A 21,171-nucleotide genomic window follows, 5' to 3' on the forward strand; every position below is an offset into this window, starting at 1 on the left:
CAGGGCCCATTATACACTAGAGCATTAGAAATGGGGCCCATTATGTTTGGAGCATTATTTGGGCCCATAAGACAGTGGAGCTTCATCCATGGGGACCAACATATACTGTAGCATTATGTGGAGCTCATCATATACTGTTTCAAACATTATATGGGACCAATGATTCTGTATGGAGAAATAGATGGGCCTCGTCATGAGATGTAAAAAGTGAGGTATTTTTCATTGTACTATACCGCTATTTCTCTGCCGTATCGGAGCATGATGAGTTGTGGTATGTGTTAAAGGGGCGCTCTTTCGCCCAGGGCACATGAAAACCTGCAGCCAGCCCTCCCCCCCCCACAACTTTAGCCAAATAACCCCCATTTTTCAGTGCGTAACTTGTATTATGAAGTTAATTAAGGTTGACAAGCTTAAGTAAGAAGAATTGATGCTTTTGGCATTCAAATGGGCACTGTAGGTGTGTTTCCTGTCCTCCTCTCACTGCCGACTCTTATTCCCCATTGACTTACATTGGGTTTCGTGTTTCGGGACGACCCCGACTTTTCCCTATTATCGGACGATCTTGCTCGACCCGACTTTTGGAAAAGTCGGGTTTCACGAAACGAAACTCGACCCTAAAAAACCAAAAGTCGCTCAACTCTAATGCCCAGTGCTAAGAAAAATCAAAATCCAGACTTGAGCAATAAACCATATATTTGTTTCCGGTATAGCCCACAATTCACACGAATCAAGGGAATTTTGAATAAATATTTACCGATATTATACGAGGATGAAAAATTAGCTAAAGTTTTACATACAGGTATTAATGTGGAATCCAGACGGGCGCCCACCCTCGGGAATAAACTATCGCCTTAGTATGTTTTTACAACAAAAAAACGCATAAGAATTGGCTCAATTGTGCGGGTTATTCCAAGTGCGGCTCGAATAGTTGCAATACCTGTAGACATGCGCTTGTGACTAGAGTTTTCCAAGATGAATTGTCAAATTTGCAAACTCTCATATGTTTGATGCACGTCCAGAAAATGAAAAGCTCATATTAGAAAGCCCTTGTATGACATTACTGACACAAGTGATCTGGATAGAAACGTATCAGCTGCTTCCAAACATTTCATTGTCCTTCCTGGCAGAAGCACAACACATTTTCAGGTGCCGGGCGTAGAACGAGTTACTCTACCTTTTCGTGGAGGTGATGCCAGGCGGCGTCTTCTCACTAGAGAAGCTTATTGGATAAACCGTCTCAATACCAGATTCCCGAGCGGTCTCAATAAGCGCAACGATTAAATGCTACCTTATTGTTAAAGCGATTGCCCTTTTTTTAGGTGGCCTCTATGTATATTAGGTGTAATGTTTTTATTTCATAGGATTTCTTGTTTTTTCCTCTTCTTCAATTTTCTTATATATTTTTTTCTCTCTTTTTGCAATATGTCATGTGACTTTAAAATGCATTTTCATTGGTGAATTCTCCCTATATAGAGAGGCATATGGAGGTATCAGTATGGCTTTGACAAAGATCATTCAGATGGAAACGCGTAGCCTATCCTGTGTGTCTCAGGCAGCTTTTCTGGAGAGCACTTTGACATTTGACATATGTCTATTTTAATATGACTCAATAAAGAAGACAAAGTTTTTTACGCAGCTGGAACTACATAGTTTTTCTTTTCTATGGTTGATTCCACGTCTGTCTACACGCAGTTCCAAGGTTCTTCGGTGGTTACTGGTGAGCTGGGTATTCCCCATTTTTCTACAAAAGATCCATTCTGCCTGGATGGGAAGTTTCCAGAAGAAGTGCTTGGTCTTGTGCAGATTGGTCAATGGCGCTCCTGGCTCTTTCCCTTGAGGAGGCTGCTTCCATGTAACATGAGGCTTGTACATGTTCCTGACATGGGTCTCAGGCCAGACAGACTGAGCACAATACAGGCCCTCGCTTGTTACACTGGATTCAGAATTTAATTCTAATTCTTTTGGTGTCTGGTAGAATCCAATTTCCTGACATTGATCATACAGCTCCCCAACTCCTGTATTATATTCACCCTACAGCGGCTTCACCCGCTATGACAGCGGCTCCATTGGGATCCGGGGGCCAATATGTGCCGTGGAGCTCACAAAACGCAGGTTTCACAGCACCTGATGGCCCTCTGTTAATTGTCAGCGAGGGCCGCATAATGACATGGCGGGGGACATGGCGGTGGTGGTGGGCATAGCACAAAATTCAAATGGGCCTGTTTGAAATGACAATGTAAAGCGATGGGGAATATGGATTCCACTATCTTGCTAACTATTTGGCATGAGGGAGGGACCTCCCAAATGTAGGAGTGAGAGCCCTCACAGATGATAAAGGAAAAACTAAAGCCAAAATGCTCTGCGTGAACATATGCTAAAGGGGAGGTATAATTTTTTTTTAATTTTTATTTTGTATTATATACATGTAATTATGAAGGAATAAACATTTCTTAGCATTTTTCCCTTTAAAAAATGTAGGTTTGAGTTGATAAGTCTTTTATAAATCGTAATACCGGCGCAATAGTCTGACATTATTCCCGGATACCATATGTGAGTCAGAAAGGCATGCCGGCATCGTCTCCATGCTGTTCCCATTTAGTTTTATCTCTTTCCCATTCATTTCACCTTTTTTCTCAGGCCCCAGACCTGTTTGTGGGTCTAGCAGAAAAATATTCGGCTTTCCAATTGACTTGCATAGGATTTGTTATTTGGTACGAATACACAGATATTAGAAATTATTCGTGCCGATTTTCCCAAATCCGAATAGTTCACTGTTTGCTCATCACTAGTAATACTCTATGGATGAGCAATATAATACCGAAAAAAAATTGAAAGCTTTATTTGGAGAGTTATATACCACCGAAATGTACCCCAGGGCACTTAAAATTATATGGATGAGTAATTGAATACCAAAAAAAGTTTTGAACGCTTTTTGGGAGAGTTATATACCACTGAAATGTACTCCAGAACACGGAATACTATATGGATGAGTAATTGCATACAAATAAATTTATTTAATGCAAATATTTTAAAAGTGTAGTTGATGTGCTTCTACACTCATAAAGGCTTTGCAGAAAGTGCAAACCTAGGAAAAAATATAAGGATGGTCATCTATAGACTTCTTAAAGGCAACAACTGGCAGGCTTCATTCAAATATTTTTAAATTGCAGTTGCTGTACTCTTTTACTCTTAAAGGCTTTGCACAAAGTAAAAACCAGGAATAAATTATAAGGATGGTCATCCATAGACCCCCAAAAGGCAAAAACTGGTGGACCTCATTTAATCATTTTTAAAGTATAGTTGTACTTCTACACTCATAAAGGCTTTGCAGAAAGTACAAAGCCAGGAAAAAATTATAACAAAGGTAATACAGAAATCCTCTTCAGGTGTCTGCTTCTTTTCCTTCCTTGGGAGGCTGAGGGGACTCTCAGGTGCCTGGACTGTAAGTGAACCGGATTCCAGTAGTGACGGACCCCTCAACATATAGAAATGGGTGACCTGCTCCCGCATAGGAGGTGGGGAACCTCAAGGACAGTACAATCTTTTGGGGGATTTTTGTAGCTCCTTCTTGATCCACCTCGAGGAGCCTTTTCCAGGCCCATTCATTCCTCTAGAAGGGTTCATCCTGCTCTCTTCCTTCTGGGATCACATCCACCACATACCAGTGATGTTGCCCCTCCATTGTGACCCTATTTCAGACCGTCAGCTCTTGCAGGCTTCGAGACAAGTGTTCCGTCTCTACTGCCCAATGGATGAACAAAATGTGATGATGGGTCCCAAACTTTTCGATGGACCCCACTTCTCCACTGCTGGTCGTATGTAATGATCACAACCCCGGATTGCAACTGTTGGTACCTTGCGGATAGCAGGCAGGCAAGCATTTCTCCAGCCCTGACCCTGGCTCACCTCCTTCTCTCTTCTGACTAGCCTATGTTCCTGGATCCTGCCTTGCCACAGTACACAAGATCCCCAGGAATGAAGGCTGCGGCCTGGGTTCAAGACTTGTTTCCAGGCAGTGGTCGGATCTGGACCACAGGATGCTGCCACCACTGCTGTCGCGCCATCTTCCTCTGGCTCCAATATTTCTCCAGTCACTCCCTTGGGGAGTCCGCTTCTGTTGCCTGGTCTCACCAAATTCAAAGGCAGCACTGTTGATGGAGGACAGCACTGTTGATGGAGGACACATCATGGCCAATATCATTGGGCAGTTCTGTGCTGTCCTCCAGGAACACTGGTTTGGCTGAGATTTTATGTGCTGCAAACCTGCTATGGCCAATTTGCAGCGCTGCACCATACCTATACTTCCCGCACACTACTGGGCGTTGTGAGCTATTGTTTTTTAGTGTGTCTCTTGACCAGGATTGTACCCTTGTCTACATCTGTCTCTATTATTCTTTGTTCTGTTCTTAGCTGGTCTGATTCTGCTTTTTACTGATCATCTAGGGCCAACACGTGAATACAGTATTTCCTGACTCTGCCCCTGGATTTGTTTCTCATATGACTGACCTTACTAGTTCGGATATCTGTGGCGCCCCCAGGGGTATGGTCGCCACACTGGCTTTGCCTTTCTCCAGGGGAGGGTAATGCCAGGCTTGGAAGCAGTGATGGGTCTCTCCAGCAGTTAACCTAATGCATGCAACACAGTTCCACTCCAGGCCAGCAGGGGGAGCTCTGAACCAGGATTAAGGGGAGGGGTGCTCCCGGAGGGCCAAGAGGAAGGAGTGGTCAGTTAGTTGAAGAAGGTCCACGTGTGCAGACGTGTGGAGGAAAGTGGAGGTTGAGCTCCGGGTGGAGAGCTCCCTCACAGCAAGAGCACAAGGACTGGAGCCTGGTCTCCACAGTGGTATGGATACTAACGGTCCTGCCACAGATACCAGAGGAGTAGGAGGCTGTAAATGCCCTGCTCTCATCAAAGACTTGGGACACAACAGCAATTGAATAGAGAGCCAGGACTCACGAGAGGAGTCCCCGAGAGAGGCTACAGCTGTCTGTCATACGAGTATAGTTCTAAGAACATCTGAAGAGAGGCATTTCAGAGTAACTAAGTACTGGAGTGCTTTACACCACAAGGCGCCAGGAAGGAGACTGCACAGCCCTTCTTCTGAGAGAGATTCTTGATCTGCAACCAGGCTAACCTGCTCCGTTACCATCTGTAATCAGGACTCTGGACTGCATATACTCAGTAAAGGTACAGAAACTACAACTGCTGTGTCTTGTCTGTTCCCTACGCTTCCAGCACTGCTACATCCCCGTGTCCCGGTTACATCTACACTGCCCTGGGACTACAGTTCCACCTGTGGGGAGTTTTTACATCTTTGCTGCAACCTACCATCAGTCCCAGCGGATCTGTATGCAGCGTTGGCCTAACACCATACTTGCCAAACACCACGGGTGGCGTCACGAACTATTCTACCATTAACTACATCTCCCCATTGCTTGGGCACCCAGGGCCACGGACCGGGTCACCGCTGCTGTGACACATCCCCCTGACACCGGCCTGGTACCGAGCACCCCACAGCCCTGGGAGGGCGACTCAATTTTGGCGTCACGAACAGGATTACAGAGCCCGGTATCCCCGGGTCCTGTGTGCCATAGACTGTGATTGTGAACTGTGTGAATTTGGCACCAGTTGCCGCCATTGCCGCGCTGCTTGGCGCACGCGGGAAGAAAGAGGGGCGGCCTTCGTGGACGGAGCCTGCCGCAGAGCGCGAAGAAGAGAAGTGCCGCGCGGGAAGAGAGAACAGCGAGCGAGAGGGGGAGGAGCTGAGGCCTACAGCCCGGAGTGTCGGGCCCGTGAAGCGGCCGCCTGTGAGCTCACCCCAATCCCCCAGCCTAGCTAACGTTAACTAGGGGGGAAAGAAGATGTCTGACGATAACGCCGATGGAGCGGGGGGTGCTCCCGCTAATACCGCAGCGGTCTCCATAATGCCGCTGTCCATGCCCTACATACCGGGAGCAGCCTGGCTACCGCAGTACTCGGGTGAGTCGCATACCCTGAGTGAATTTAAAGAAAGACTATGCAGCTTGTTTAAAGTTTACCCTCTGTCTGAAGACCAGAAAGTGAATATCCTGATTGGACAGCTAACGGGTGCAGCACTGAGGGAGTTGAAGGCCTGGCAGGCCACCGATAAAGAGACTGTTGCAAAGGTCCTAACCAAGCTGAGAAGCACCTTTGACAACCGTAATGCAGCTGAAATCAAGATGCGGTTCTTTGGCTGTAAACAGCGGGCGCGAGACAGTATCAGGGACTATACCCTCAACCTGCAGGAGGCGCTGTGAGCAGTTAAGCAAGTTGATTCTGACAGTGTAAAGGAGGAAGATAAACTGTTGAAGGAGCAGTTCATTGAAGGACTCCTGTCCAGTACCCACCGAGGACATGGGTGCACTCACCAGAACCATGCAGTCCCTGCAGGAGTCCTCTAAAGTAAAGGTCCAGCTTGCTTCCAGTCCAGAGGATGTCCTGTGGCTCCGGAGGAGGAGAACCCCGCCACTTCGAGGAAGGAGCAACGATCGCTATGACCAGGACGGTCGTCCCATCTGTCGCCGCTGTTACAAGGCAGGTCATCTTGCAAGGTACTGTCCTTTAAACGAGCAACCCCTGGGGCAGAGGGCCAACCCCAGGAGTAGGATCACCAGGCCCGAGGAACTGGAGAGCCAAGGATGTGGGAGGGAGACCGATCCTTCCAGTGGTGATTGACGGCATCCCCATGAACGCTTTGCTGGACACTGGCTCCCAGGTGACCACTATGCCGTACATTTTGTACAAGAGGTACTGGGCTGATTCTGAACTCACCCGTGGCCCAACTGATGAACTAACAGTAGTTGCTAGTAATGGTAATACCTTGCCGCAGATTGGATGCAAGGAAATTATTGTTAAAGTGGGGCGGGTAGAGCTAAAATCACAAGGTCTGATAATTGTTGATATTGATCGACGTGAATGTAATCCCATGATGACTCTTGGCACAAATGTAATTGAAAACTGTCTGTCCGAGGTTATTGTGCTGTTGCAACAGGTGGCTGAGACTGCTGGTTCCGGTGAACAACGAGTCCTGCAGAAGGAGATCCGAGCCCTGATGCAAAGACAACAGGTAGAAGTCTCTGGCGGAGAGATTGGCAGCGTCAGAGTGAGTGATGCTTTCCCCATTGCAATACCCCCCAGGAGTGAAATGTTGGTTTGGTGTCGGGCAGCTATAGGCCTTAGAGGGAAGGATTACCAGGCATTGGTGGAACCAGTATACTCCGAAAGCAGGCCCACTGTCCTGACAGCCAGAGGGGTGGTTGATGTACAAAAAGGGAGAGTACCTGTACGTCTTTTGAATTGGGAGGAGGAAGCCACAATACCTCGGTATGCCACAGTTGCTAAACTGCTCACTGTTAATAACAACTCATTGCAGGCAGCAGAGCCTTTGGTCTCATCCAATCAGGTGGAGGACAATGGCTCTGTGAAGCAGCTAGAAGAGTGGTGCCAGCAACTGCAGGTGGAAACTGACTCTACACCTTCATACCAGAGAAAAGGGGTTTACAGAGTGACCCAAGAGTATGAGCGGGTATTCAGCAAACACCCACTAGATTTTGGGCAGGCAAAAGGGGTGTAACATCATATCCCTACTGGAGACCATCCACCCATCAAGGAGAGGTACAGACCTATACCCCCAACACAGTACCAATGTGCTAAGAGTATGTTGAGAGAGATGAAGGAGGCAGGGGTTATCAGGGACAGTTGTAGCCCATGGGCAGCTCCAATAGTTTTTGTAAAGAAAAAGGATGGTACCATGAGAATGTGTGTTGATTACAGGAAAATTAACAGTATTACACATAAAGATGCCTACCCATTACCCAGAATTGAGGAGTCATTGGCTGCACTTAAAACTGCTAACTACTTCTCCACCTTGGATCTCACCAGTGGGAATTGGCAGGTTCCCGTGGCAGAGGCAGACAAGGAGAAAACCGCATTTACTACTCCAATGGGTCTCTGTGAGTTCAATTATATGCCATTTGGGCTCTGCACTGCTCCAGGGACATTTCAACAGCTGATGGAGTGCTGCCTGGGACACATGAACTTTGACACGGTCCTGTTGTACCTGGATGATGTCATTGTTTTCTCCAAGACCTATGAATAGCATCTGGAACACCTGGCTGAAGTATTTGAAGCTTTGTCCAATTTTGGCCTGAAGGTGAAGCCTTCCAAATGCCACCTCCTGAAGTCTAAGGTACAGTACCTCGGTCATGTGGTCAGTGCAGAAGGTGTGGCACCAGATCCTGACAAGGTCACAGTCATCCGGGACTGGAAGAAGCCCAGCAACCTCCATGAGGTACGCCAATTCCTTGGACTGGTAGGCTACTACCGAAGGTTCATCAAAGGCTTCACTGAAATAGCCACTCCTATGCAGAATCTCCTGGTGGGGCAGTCCAAGAAAGGCAAGCAGAAGAATTCCACGTTTGAATGGACTGAAGAGTTGGAGAGGTCCTTCACCAGATTGAAGGTGGCCCTCACAGGTGACGAAGTTCTGGCCTACCCAGATTATGACAAACCCTTTGTGCTGTACACGGATGCCAGCAACGTGGGATTAGGAGCAGTACTGTCACAGGTACAGAATGGAAAAGAGAGAGTGATCTCCTACGCCAGCAGGAAGCTGCGTCCCACTGAGAGGAACCCTGATAATTACAGTTCTTTCAAGCTGGAGTTCCTGGCCATAGTCTGGGCTGTCACCAAAAGGTTCAAGCATTACCTGGCTTCTGCCAAGTTTACAATCTTCACGGAAAACAATCCGTTGACCCACCTGGACACTGCGAAACTGGGTGCCCTGGAGCAGCGGTGGATGGCTCGGCTGTCTATGTACGAGTTTACTATCAAGTACCGAGCAGGGCACCAGAATGCCAATGCGGATGCGCTATCCAGGATGCCTAATCTGCCAGATGCAGGAGAAGACCCTGAGGCTCTTGAAGAGTTAGAGTTGCCTCCCTTCCACCGGCCATTGGCTGCCCAACGTGCTCAGGGAGTGAGAGACCGGCGGCCTGGCTTGAAGGAAGTCACCCTGAATCCATTGCCCCATCATGACTGGGCAGAAGCGCAAGATAATGACCCTGCAGTCCACCTGGTGAAAGAGCTACAGCTACAAGCTGACTCACGCCCAGATTCGAATGCTCCTGAAGAAACCCAGCAGTTGTGGAAGGAAAAAAGTCGGCTGTTCATATATGAAGGGAAGCTGTGTCGGAGGAGTATCAATGCCCGCAGTCATGAGCTGGTCTGGCAGGTGATGGTCCCAAAGAGAGGCATCCATGGTCCTGGAAGCAAACCACAATGGAGCTGGACACTTCAGATGGAAGAAGTTGGAAGTATTACTCCGAGAGAGGTTCTACTGGACTGGCATGAGGAAAGCCATTGAGAGGTGGTGCTGGGAGTGTGGACAGTGTAACCTGCGCAGAAAGGATCGAGACAGCCAGAGAGCTCCCCTACAGCCAATCATCACCAAACAGCCACTTGAGTTGGTGGCCCTAGACCATGTGAAGCTGGTTCCAAGCAGGTCAGGTCAGGCTACCTCTATGCCCTTACCATTGTGGACCACTATTCAAGATTCCTGGTAGTTGTGCCTGTCAAAGATCAAACTGCCAGGACGGCAGCCAGAGCGTTCCAACTGCACTTCTGTAGACCACATGGGTACCCTGAGAGAGTGCTTACTGATCAAGGTCCAGCTTTCGAGGCAGAAGTGTTTCATGAATTCTGTAACCTGTATGATTGTAAGAAGATCCGGACAACACCGTATCACCCACAGACCAATGGCATGTGCGAGAAGATGAACCAGGTAGTGATTGACCTACTGGAGATATTGCCCTTGGAGGAGAGGAATCTGTGGCCCGAAAAGTTGCCAGATCTGGTACACCTTTACAACCATATTCCAGTGAACTCTACCAACTGTACTCCAGCATACTTGATGAGAGCAAGACCGGGTAGGCTGCCTGTGGATTTGGACATCGGAGTCCTGACGCCTGAAGTAACGTCGCCAGATGCTGACTGGGACAAGGAGAGGCAGCAACAGTACAGAAGAGTACAGGAGTGTGTGGAGAAGAGTCTGGCCCAGGCAAGACAGAAGCAGGAGAAGCTTTACAATCAAAATGCACCTGCTGTTCCTTTTTCGCCGGGAGAACAAGTCTTAAAAAGGAAGAGGAGGTTACGCAAGCTGGATGATCAATGGGAGGCTGAACCTTATACCATCCTGCCCTCCAACTTTGATAATACCAAAGTATGCCTGGTTAGTAAAGATGGAGGAGAGACCTCAGCAGCAGTATCCAGTGATCATTTGAAGTTATGTCCTGACTTGTTAAAAGAATAGAGGAACCAGATAACATCCAACACGTAGAGGAAGAAAAGAAGGTCAGCACGGTGCTTGGAGAGTTCCCTGTGAATTGGACTAGAGTTAACGATGCAGTAGTGGTACCAGTGTTGTTATTTCCCCAAGTGGTAGCACAGGAAAATAGGACTCAAGAAAACACTGAAGATCAGGAAAATCAGGCAGCAGTTGCCACACCAGCAGTGGAGCCAGAGAACCCTCGCCCTGCCAGTGGTTAACCTGTAGTGCCTATGGTGAGTCGAAGAGTTCCTAGACAATCATGTATCCCTGTGCCATGTAGAATTACTAGGAGCGTATCTAGAGCAGTGCACACAACACCGGTAGTTAGAACCAGACAAACAGTAAGGCCCACTACAGTACCAGTGTTATGCAGGTCCACTTGTACCACACAGGGTGTACTGCCAGTTAGGTTCTGCATCTAAAGTAAATGTGAATATTGAAATTGAATGTAAATATGTAACTGTTTTCTAAGTTTTGTACCTACAGGTAACCTGTAAGAGTTCTCTTTGGACGTTACCAATTTTGTTTCATGGACACTGAACCACAGGACTTGTGTGTGGTCAAAAACTTTATTTATAAATAGTTCACCATTTGCCAGGAATGGACCATGGACATTGATGTTGGATTTGTCATCATAGGACCATTTTTGAACATTTGGTTTTTGTACATTTTTACCTTTTTTCAAATCTTGTACAATTATTGTTGTTTATATGTTATATATGTTGTTTTTCATGTTTCTTGTTCAGCCCGGGAGTGCTGACTTTCACTAGGGAGGAATGTGGCACCCCCAGGGGTATGGTCGCCACACTGGCTTTGCCTTTCTCCAGGGGAGGGTAATGCCAGGCTTGGAAGCAGTGATGGGTCTCTCCAGCAGTTAACATAATGCATGCAACTCAGTTCCACTCCAGGCCAGCAGGGGGAACTCTGAACCAGGATTAAGGGGAGGGGTGCTCCCTGAGGGCCAAGAGGAATAGTGGTCAGTTAGTTGAAGGAGGTCCACGTGTGCAGACGTGTGGAGGAAAGTGGAGTTTGAGCTCCGGGTGGAGAGCTCCCTCACGGCAAGAGTGCAAGGACTGGAGCCTGGTCTCCACGGTGGTTCGGATACTAACGGTCCTGCCACAGATACCAGAGGAGTAGGAGGCTGTAAATGCCCTGCTCCCATCAAAGACTTGGGACACAACAGCAATTGAATAGAGAGCCAGGACTCACGAGAGGAGTCCCCGAGAGAGGCTACAGCTGTCTGTCATATGAGTATAGTTCTAGGAACATCTGAAGAGAGGCAATTCAGAGTAACTAAGTACTGGAGTGCTTCACACCACAAGGCGCTAGGAAGGAGACTGCACAGCCCTTCTTCTGAGAGAGAATCTTGATCTGCTTGCAGGCTAACCTGCTCCAATACCATCTGTAATCAGGACCCTGGACTGCATATACTCGGTAAAGGTACAGAAACTACAACTGCTGTGTCTTGTCTGTTCCCTACGCTTCCAGCACTGCTACATCCCCGTGCCGATTACATCTACACTGCCCTGGGACTACAGCTCCACCTGTGGGGAGTTTTTACATCTTTGCTGCACCATACCATCAGTCCCAGAGGATCTGTATGCAGCGTTGGCCTAATACCTTACTTGCCAAACACCACGGGTGGCGTCACGAACTATCCTACCATTAACTACATCTCCCCAATGCTTGGGCGCCCAGGGCCATGGACCGGGTCACCGCTGTTGTGACACATCCCCCTGACACCGGCCCGGTACCGAGTACCCCACAGCCCTGGGAGGGCGACCCATATCCTTGCCTAAGGCTTGCTCCTGTGACTAACAGCTATTTCATGGACAAAGCTCATGGGAACTTGTAAGATTCCAACCTAGGAATTATAAGGTAAAGACTGGGGTTTCTTTCAGACCTGCATGACAGAGTGACAAGCATCAAGAAGTCTTTCGGAGATAGTCTTTTTGAACGGACAACCTTTACAGACAACAGAGCGAAAGTTGTTATATAACGGGACAGACTCCATATTAATGTCTACAGATGTGGATTGGGAGGACAAAATAGCTCCTGTTGGTGGAATGTGAAGGTGCATATATAGATGGTCTAACGTACGAACGACATCGAGTATAGGATGGGAAGTAATATCCATCCAATCTGGCTGACCAGTGTAGAATTTCTTGTACAATTATTTGTACTTTGCTTCTTTTTCTCATTGTAATATTTATATATTAAATACAAGAGAGTAATATAGAAGGGAAGGACACTCATCTAGAAACCATCAGACAAGTGGAGAAGATTGATGCAGAAATTGATTGTGTCTGATTGCTCCTTTATACCTCTATAAAAACAATGTATTATGGAACTTGGTACTGAATTTTTCTGTAGGATCCATATGGAATTCAAATATAGCCGCCATTATAAAATTGGAGGCATATTGGGGGCTTTAAGGGCTATAGGAGTCTGGTAGTGCAATGGTGCAGCTCGGAGAATTTTTTTTATTGGTGATTTAGAACATGAAGAGTTATTAGTACAATAAAAGATTTGTTATTTAGACTGTATTCCAGAATTTTTAACTTTCTCTTACCCACTCGTTTTATTGTATTACACGTGGATTGCCTTAATTTAAATAGAACCTGTTCTGTCCTCACTGAATAAGGCAGACTTTATTTGCAGCTTATACAGGCAGCTAAACCGCTATATCAGGGTCCAATAAGGAGACTGTATGTTGAGTCTGTGCTTTTATTGAACTTGATATATTGGCGCAGTGAAACTGAAACAATACAATATACATGCAATCAGTAAATGGGCATAGTAGAAATACATTATACATAACATACATAGTACACTGTGAATGAACATTGCACATTAATAGTTGACCAGGGCGCAGGATTGATTAAACTAGGCTAAATAAGACAGGAATTAGCTACAGAAAGCATGAGTACATACCAGCGATGCAATCACAAGGGGAGAGGAAAGATGAGATGCTTCCTGAATGCAGGCTGAAGGAAAATGGACGAACTGGAGAGAAACTACCACAATGCTTTGCAAAAGCTACCATAATGCACTGTAAAGCTACCAGAATGCACTGCAAAGCTTACCATAATGCATGGCAAAGGGAGGGAAAGATTAGACATCGAAAGTGAAGGTAAAACAACACAAGACTGTGGCTATGACTCTGGTCACTAGAGGGAGCCAAAATACTGAAAACAAATACAGTCTATGTAAATTACAGCAAATATTAGCAAGCAAATAATCAGAGACTATGAATTAGATGTCGGAGACAGAACAGAGCCTATCAGTAAATTTATGCTGCCCGCACCACCTGTACACACCTAGGATAGAAATGTCAATCATCTGGAGCTGGGTAGGGAGAAGCCGGCTCGGGATAAACCGGAGTAGTCACATCTTTCCCTATAGACCCAGGCTGGCTTTTAAAACTTTGTTTTATCTGCAAAGTTTCAGAGAAAGTCGCTCTTGGATGCAATCATGCAGCCAGACTATGCTGACCGAGGCATGGGCGGCATGAGTCTAGTGACAGGTTCCATTGAATGCAGAAGTTATTTAATAATTTTTGTATCGTTTAAATGTTTTCTAGTGATAGTAATTTAAAATAATTTTTCATGGTGCAGAGTCATTTGATCTGTAGCCTCTCCTCTAATGAGCGGCCATATTTCTGCTCTCAGTTTATTGGCAGTAATTATCCATTATAATCCTCTTGTATAACCATCAGATTATAGAGTGAAACTCCATTCCACGTGCCTTCAATTTCAGCTTCAAATCCAAAGAGGGTGCAGACTTTTGCCCGATATGGCACAATCAGTTTGGCCTTCACCACAGAAGCCACCATTCGTATGGCTTTACCAGCAGGCAGATCCACCTGGGAGCTTGATGAAAATGTCACCTGTATAAAGAGATAACCATAAATGGTCAGATCAGATACTCTTCATTCAGTAAGAAACATATGCATTTATAGGAAAAAATTAATTAATACATAAAGTGAACCTGTCAGCAGGATTTTGCTGAGTAAACGACAGGTATCGTCATGCTGCCGATGTTACACTGATTAAAATAATACATGGGGTGAAGAAATCCGTCTTGTGGTTCTTGTGTAATTAGTGTTAGAAGTTTTCAGCTAATAAGATGCTCATGCTCTGGGGCGGGACTGTAGGCAGAGTCTTATCTTCCTGCTATAAGCGAGAGAAACCAAGAAAAGACCTGCCCACTTATATGTAAGTCACATGCTGGCCATTTCCTTGTGGTCCTCCTTGAGATGGTTCTACTCCTTCATTGGAGTCCAGCTGTGTGTAATTACACTGATAGGACTTGATTTGGTAAGGCGCACACCTGTCTATATAAGACCTCACAGCTCACAGCGCATGTCAGACCAAATGAGAATCATGAGGCCAAAGGAACAGGCCAAGGAGCTCAGAGACAGAATTGTGGCAAGGCACATATCTGGCCAAGGTTACAGAAGAATTTCTGCAGTACTCTCCTGTCTCCTAGACTAAAGTCTAAATCTCAATGGAGGGGTATGATCCTGTGGCAATTAAAACTGCCTGAGGCTAAGGGGCAGAGTGCTCAGTCAGAAGGCTAATACAAATATAAAAAAAACCTGACAGTCACATCCAAACATAAATCAGGTGTGAACAGGTGCTTACCTAGGAGTCGCCAACTCATATACAATAAACATAAAAGTCAGCACTCTGTAGCCCTATAGCATACAAATATGAAATATGAAAATTGAATTGCATTACTGCACTAGAAATATGAAACCTAATGTGAATCCTCTCCTAGACTACAGTCTCAATCTCAATGGAGGGGTGCGATGTAGAGGGGTGAGATGTAGACTGTCTGAGAGAGGATTGGCATTAGGTCCTGGCAAACGAGAATCGCCTTATCCTGGCTGCCAGGTACACATGAATTTATGCACTAAGCATTCTTAATTTTTCATATTTCTAGTGCAGTAATGCAGTTCAATGTTCTTATATCACATTTGTATGCTATAGCGCTACAGTGTGCTTCCTTTTATGTTTACTGAATATGTGATGTGCCAACACAGTGGAATTCCATTCACTATTTATACTCTCGCGAAATATTGATGCCACTCAGTAGTGTCAGGGCCTCATTTTTTGAAATGTGAACACTCCTGGTTGGGTGTCCATCTGCTGGGTTGGGTGTAGTGGAAGAATTGTCGGTCCCTATTTTACTATTTCTACTGTGGTGATATTGATGCCACCACGTCTGTGGTGTCTACCAATAATTTTTGGAAATGTGAACACTCCTGGTTGGGTCTCCTTCATGGTGCCTGTAGCAGTAGGCCTCCGAGACCGTCAGGCCTCCACTGCCTTGGACTCAACAACCCGTGTTACTATCCTTAAATTTTTCTGACAATGGTAGTCTACAAAACTGATATTTGTGCCACCTGTAGCTCAGCATGAAAGCAGGTAGAGGTGATGCATGTGGTATCAGGGCTCCCAGCACAGGAGCCTACACCGATCCCTCACCCACCTCATCTGACTGTGACGATCAAGTCAAAGCTGTAACTGCCATGCCATTCTAATATTGGTGCTGTGGGTGAATTGAGGCCACTTTCCTGGTGTCTTCTCATCATTTGATGTGTTTTGGCAGCTTTTGGGCCCAATTGGAAGGTGTGCATGCGGTTTTCTTTTTACTTCCATTGACTGTAATGGCATTCGGCTTTGTTCGACGAATATGAAACAAATAAATAGGTGAATATTGCAAATTTGGTGATCATAATCCAAAGCGAGCATCTCTAGTTATCAGTCATTATACAGGAGAAGGAGGAGGTGAGCTGTGACATCAACTATTGTGAATGGTGGATACTGTGTTATCAGCTGTATATAGAGGTGTTATCAGTCCTTGTACAGGAGGAGGTAGTGGTTTCATTTTTTATGTTATTTTAATTTTGCCTTATATACAAGTAATACAGAATGTCTCCTAACAATTTTTCTTTAACCCCTTCACCCCGAAGGGTGGTTTGCACGTTAATGACCCGGCCAATTTTTACAATTCTGACCACTGTCCCTTTATGAGGTAATAACTCTGAAACGCTTCCATGGATCCCGGTGATTCTCACATTGTTTTCTCGTGACATATTGTCCTTCATGTTAGTGGGAAAATTTAATTCATATAACTTGAGTTTATTTGTGAAAAAAACGGAAATTTGGCGAAAATTTTGAAAATTTCATAATTTTCCAACTTTGAATTTTTATGCCCTTAAATCACAGAGATACGGCACACAAAATACTTAATAAGTAACATTTCCCACATGTTTACTTTACATCACCACAATTTGGGAACCAACATTTTTTTTTATTAGAAAGTTATAAGGGTTAAAAGTTGACCAGCGATTTCTCATTTTTACAACACCATTTTATTTTTAGGGACCACATCACATTTGAAGCCACTCTGAGGGGTCTATATGATAGAAAATACCCAAAAGTGACACCATTCTAAAAACTGCACCCCTCAAGGTGCTCAAAACCACATTCAAGAAGTTTATTAACCCTTCAGGGGCTTCACAGGAATTTTTTGAATGCTTTATAAAAAAAAAAATTGAACATTAAATTACTTCAGGTCCAATTTTTTTATTTTACCAAGGGTAACAGGAGAAATTGGACTGCAAAAGCTATTGTGCAAATTGTCCTGAGTACGCTGATACCTGATATGTGGGGGTAAACAACTATTTGGACGCATGGCAGAGCTCGGAAGGGAAGCAGCGCCATTTGACTTTTTTGGCTGGAATTCAGATCGGACGCCATGTCACGTTTGGAGAGCCCCTGATGTACCTAAACAGTGGAAACCCCCCCAAGTGACCCCATTTTGGAAACTAGACGCCCCCAAGGAACTTATCTAGATGTGTGGTGAGAACTTTGAACCCACAAGGGCTTCACAGAAGTTTATAACGTACAGCGGTACAATTAAAAAATCATATTTTTTCCACAAAAATGATCTTTTCACCCCCAATTTTTATTTTCCCAAGGGTAACAGGACCCCAAAAGTTATTGTGCAATTTGTCCTGAGATCGCTGATACCCTATATGTGGGGGTAAATGACTATTTGGGCGCATGGCAGAGCTCGGAAGGGAAGCAGCGCCATTTGACTTTTTTGGCTGGAATTAAGATCGGACGCCATGTCGCATTTGGAAAACCCCTGATCTGCAAAAACAGTGAAAAACCCCCACAAATGACCGCATTTTGGAAACTAGACCCCTCAAGGAACTTATCTTGATGTGTGGTGAGCACTTTGAACCCCCAAGTGCTTCACAGAAGTTTATAACGCCTGGGCGTGAAAATAAAAGAATTATATTTTTTCCACAAACATGATCTTTTAGTCTTCAAATTTTTATTTTTCCAGGGGTAACAGGAGAAATTGGACCCCAAAAGTTGTTACCCAAATTGTCCTGAGTATGCTGATACCCCATATGTGGGAGAAAACTACTGTATGGGCACACGTTGGGGCTTGGAAGGGAAGTAGTGACGTTTTGGAATGCAGACTTTGATGGAATGGTCTGCGGGTGTCATGTCACGTTTGGAGAGCCCCTGATGTGCCTAAACTGTGGAAACCCCCACAAGTGACCCCATTTTGTAAACTAGACCCCCTAAGGAACTTATCTAGATGTGTAGTGAGCACTTTGAACCCCCAAGTGATTCATAGAAGTTTATAACGCCCAGGCGTGAAAATAAAAAAATTATATTTTTTCCACAAACATGATATTTTAGTCCCCAAATTTTTGTTTTTGCAGGGGTAACAGGAGAAATTGGACCCCAAAAGTTGTTGTCCAATTTGTCCTGAGTACGCTGATACCCCATATGGGGGAGAAAACTACTGTATGGGCACACGTCGGGGCTTGGAAGGGAAGTAGTGACGTTTTGGAATGCAGAGTTTGATGTATGGTCTGCGGGTGTCATGTCGCATTTGTAGAGCCCCTTATGTGCCTAAACTGTTGAAACTCACAACAAGTGACCCCATTTTTGAAACTAGACCCCCCCACGGAACTTATCTAGATGTGTGCAGAAATATTAGGCAAATTAGTATTTTGATCACATCATCCTTTTTATACATGTTGTCCTACTCCAAGCTGCATAGGCTTGAAAGCCAACTGCAAATTATGTAAATCAGGTGATTTGCATCTCTGTAATGAGGGGTGTGGTCTAATGACATCAACACCCTATATAAGGTGTGCTTAGGCAACTTCCTTTCCATTGGCAACATGGGTCAGAAGAGAAATTTGACGGACTCTGAAAAGTCAAAAATTGTGAGATGTCTTGCAGAGGGATGCAGCAGTCTTGAAATTGCCAAACTTTTGAAGCGTGATCACCTAACAATCAAGCGTTTGATGGCAAATAGCCAACAGGGTCGCAAGAAGCGTGTTGATAAAAAAGGAGCAAAATAACTGCCCATGAATTGAGGAAAATCAAGCGTGAAGCTGCCAAGATGCCATTTGCCACCAGTTTTGCCATATTTCAGATCTGCAACGTTACTGGAGTATCAAAAAGCACAAGGTGTGGGATACTCAGGGACATGGCCAAGGTAAGGAAGGCTGGAAAACGACCACCTTTCAACAAGAAACATAAGATAAAACGTCAAGACTGGGCCAAGAAATATCTTAAGACTGATTTTTCTAAGGTTTTATGGACTGATGTAATGAGAGCGACTCTTGATGGGCCAGATGGATGGGCCCGAGGCTGGATCAGTAAAGGGCAGAGAGCTCCACTCCGACTCAGACGCCAGCAAGTTGGAGGTGGGGCACTGGTATGGGCTGGTATCATCAAAGATGAACTTGTGGGACCTTTTCGGGTTGAGGATGGAGTGAAGCTCAACTCCCAGACCTACTGGCAGTTTCTGGAAGACACCTTCTTCAAGCAGTGGTACAGGAAGAAGTCGGTATCGTTCAAGAAAAACATGATTTTCATGCAGGACAATGCTCCATCACATGCATCCAAATACTCCACAGCGTGGCTGCCCAGTAAAGGTCTAAAAGAAGGAAAAATAATGACATGGCCCCCTTGTTCACCTGATCTGAACCCCATAGAGAACCTGTGGTCCCTCATAAAATGTGAGATCTACAGGGAGGGAAAACAGTACACCTCTGGGAACAGTGTCAGGGAGGCTGTGGTGGCTGCGGCACATTGCAATGCTGATCGGAAACAGATCAAGCAACTGACAGAATCTATGGATGGAAGGAAGGTGAGCGTCATCGTAAGGAAAGGTGGCTATATTGGTCACTGATTTTTTTTCTTTTGTTTTTGAATGTCAGAAATGTTTATTTCTACATTTTGTGTTGTTATATTGGTTTATATGGTGAAAATAAACAAGTGAGATGGGTATATATTTGGTTTTTATTAAGTTGCCTAATAATTATGCACAGTAATAGTTACCTGCACAAACAGATATCCTCCTAAGATAGCAAATCTAAAAAAAACCACTCCAACTTCCAAAAATATTAAGCTTTGATATCTATGAGTCTTTTGGGATGATTGAGAACATAGTTGTTATTCAATAATAAAAAGAATCCTATCAAATACAACTTGCCTAATAATTCTGCACACAGTGTAGATGTGTGGTGAGCACTTTGAACCCCCCAGTGGTTCACAGAAGTTTATAACGTAGAGCCATAAAAATGAAAGAATCATTTTTTTTCCACAAAAATGATATTTTTGCCCCCAATTTTTTATTTTCCCAAGGGTAACAGGAGAAATTGGACCCCAAAAGTTGTTTTGCAATTTGTCCAGAGTAGCCTGATACTCCATATGTGGGGGTAAATCACTGTTTGGGCGCATGGCAGAGCTCGGAAGGGAAGGAGCGCCGTTTGACTTTTTCAAAACAGAATTGGCTGGAATTGAGATCAGACGCCATGTTGCGTTTGGAGAGCCCCTGATGTGCCCAAACAGTGGAAACCCCCCAATTATAACTCCAACCCTAACCCCAACACACCCCTAACCTCAGCCCTGACCCTAACCCTAACACTAACCCTAATTGGAAAATGGAAATAAATACATTTTTTTTTATTTTATTATTTTTCCCTAACTAAGGGGGTGATAACGGGGGGTTTGATTTACTATTTATGGCGGTTTTTATGTTTGGCGGCTGTCGCACGCTAAAAGACGCTTTTTATTGCAAAAATAGTTTTTGCATCACCACATTTTGAGAGCTATAATTTTTCCATATTTTGACCCACTAAGTCATGTGAGGACTTATTTTTTGCGGGACGAGTTGATGCTTTTATTGGTACCATTTTCAGGCACGTGACATTTTTTGATCGCTTTTTATTCCGATTTTTGGGACGCAGAATGAACAAAAAACAGCGTTTCATGAATTTCTTTTGGGGGGTGCGTTTACACCGTTCCGTGTCTGATAAAACTGATAAAGCGGTTTTATTCTTCGGGTCAGTACGGTTACAGCGATACCTCATTTATGTAGTTTTTTTAAGTTTTGGCGCTTTTATGCAATGAAAACAATTTTATATAAAAAATAATTATTTTTGCATCGCTTTATTCTGCGAGCTATAACTTTTATTTTTTCGCTGATGATGCTGTATGGCAGCAGCTCATTTTTTGTGGGACAAGATGACGTTTTCAGCGGTACCATGGATATTTATATGCGTCTTTTTGATCGCGCGTTATTGCACTTTTTCTTTGGTGGTATGATAATAAATCATTGTTTTTTGCTTCGTTTTTTATTTTTTAAGAGGTTCACTAAAGGGGTTAACTAGTGGGACAGTTTTATAGGGCGGGTCGTTACAGACGTGGTGATACTAAATATGTGTACTTTTATTGTTTGTTTTTTTATTTACAAAAAATGAATTTATTAC

General features: G+C 44.8%; 1 protein-coding gene across 1 annotated transcript in view; it reads right to left on the reverse strand.

Annotated features, from left to right (window-relative positions):
• Window positions 1-13,062: 13,062 nt before the first annotated feature.
• LOC141072622 (uncharacterized) overlaps window positions 13,063-21,171 on the reverse strand; it is a 65,999-nt gene continuing 57,890 nt past the window's right edge. Inside the window, exon 5 of the mRNA XM_073559910.1 lies at window positions 13,063-14,238. Within this exon, the coding sequence (XP_073416011.1) occupies window positions 14,035-14,238 (204 nt within the window). The 3' untranslated portion in view covers window positions 13,063-14,034. The remainder of the gene's footprint in view (window positions 14,239-21,171) is intronic.

Source organism: Dendrobates tinctorius, unplaced genomic scaffold (genome assembly GCF_039654945.1).
Source record: "Dendrobates tinctorius isolate UK_male_01 unplaced genomic scaffold, ASM3965494v1 ptg000282l, whole genome shotgun sequence".
In the NCBI taxonomy this organism is placed as follows: Eukaryota; Metazoa; Chordata; class Amphibia; order Anura; family Dendrobatidae; genus Dendrobates; species Dendrobates tinctorius.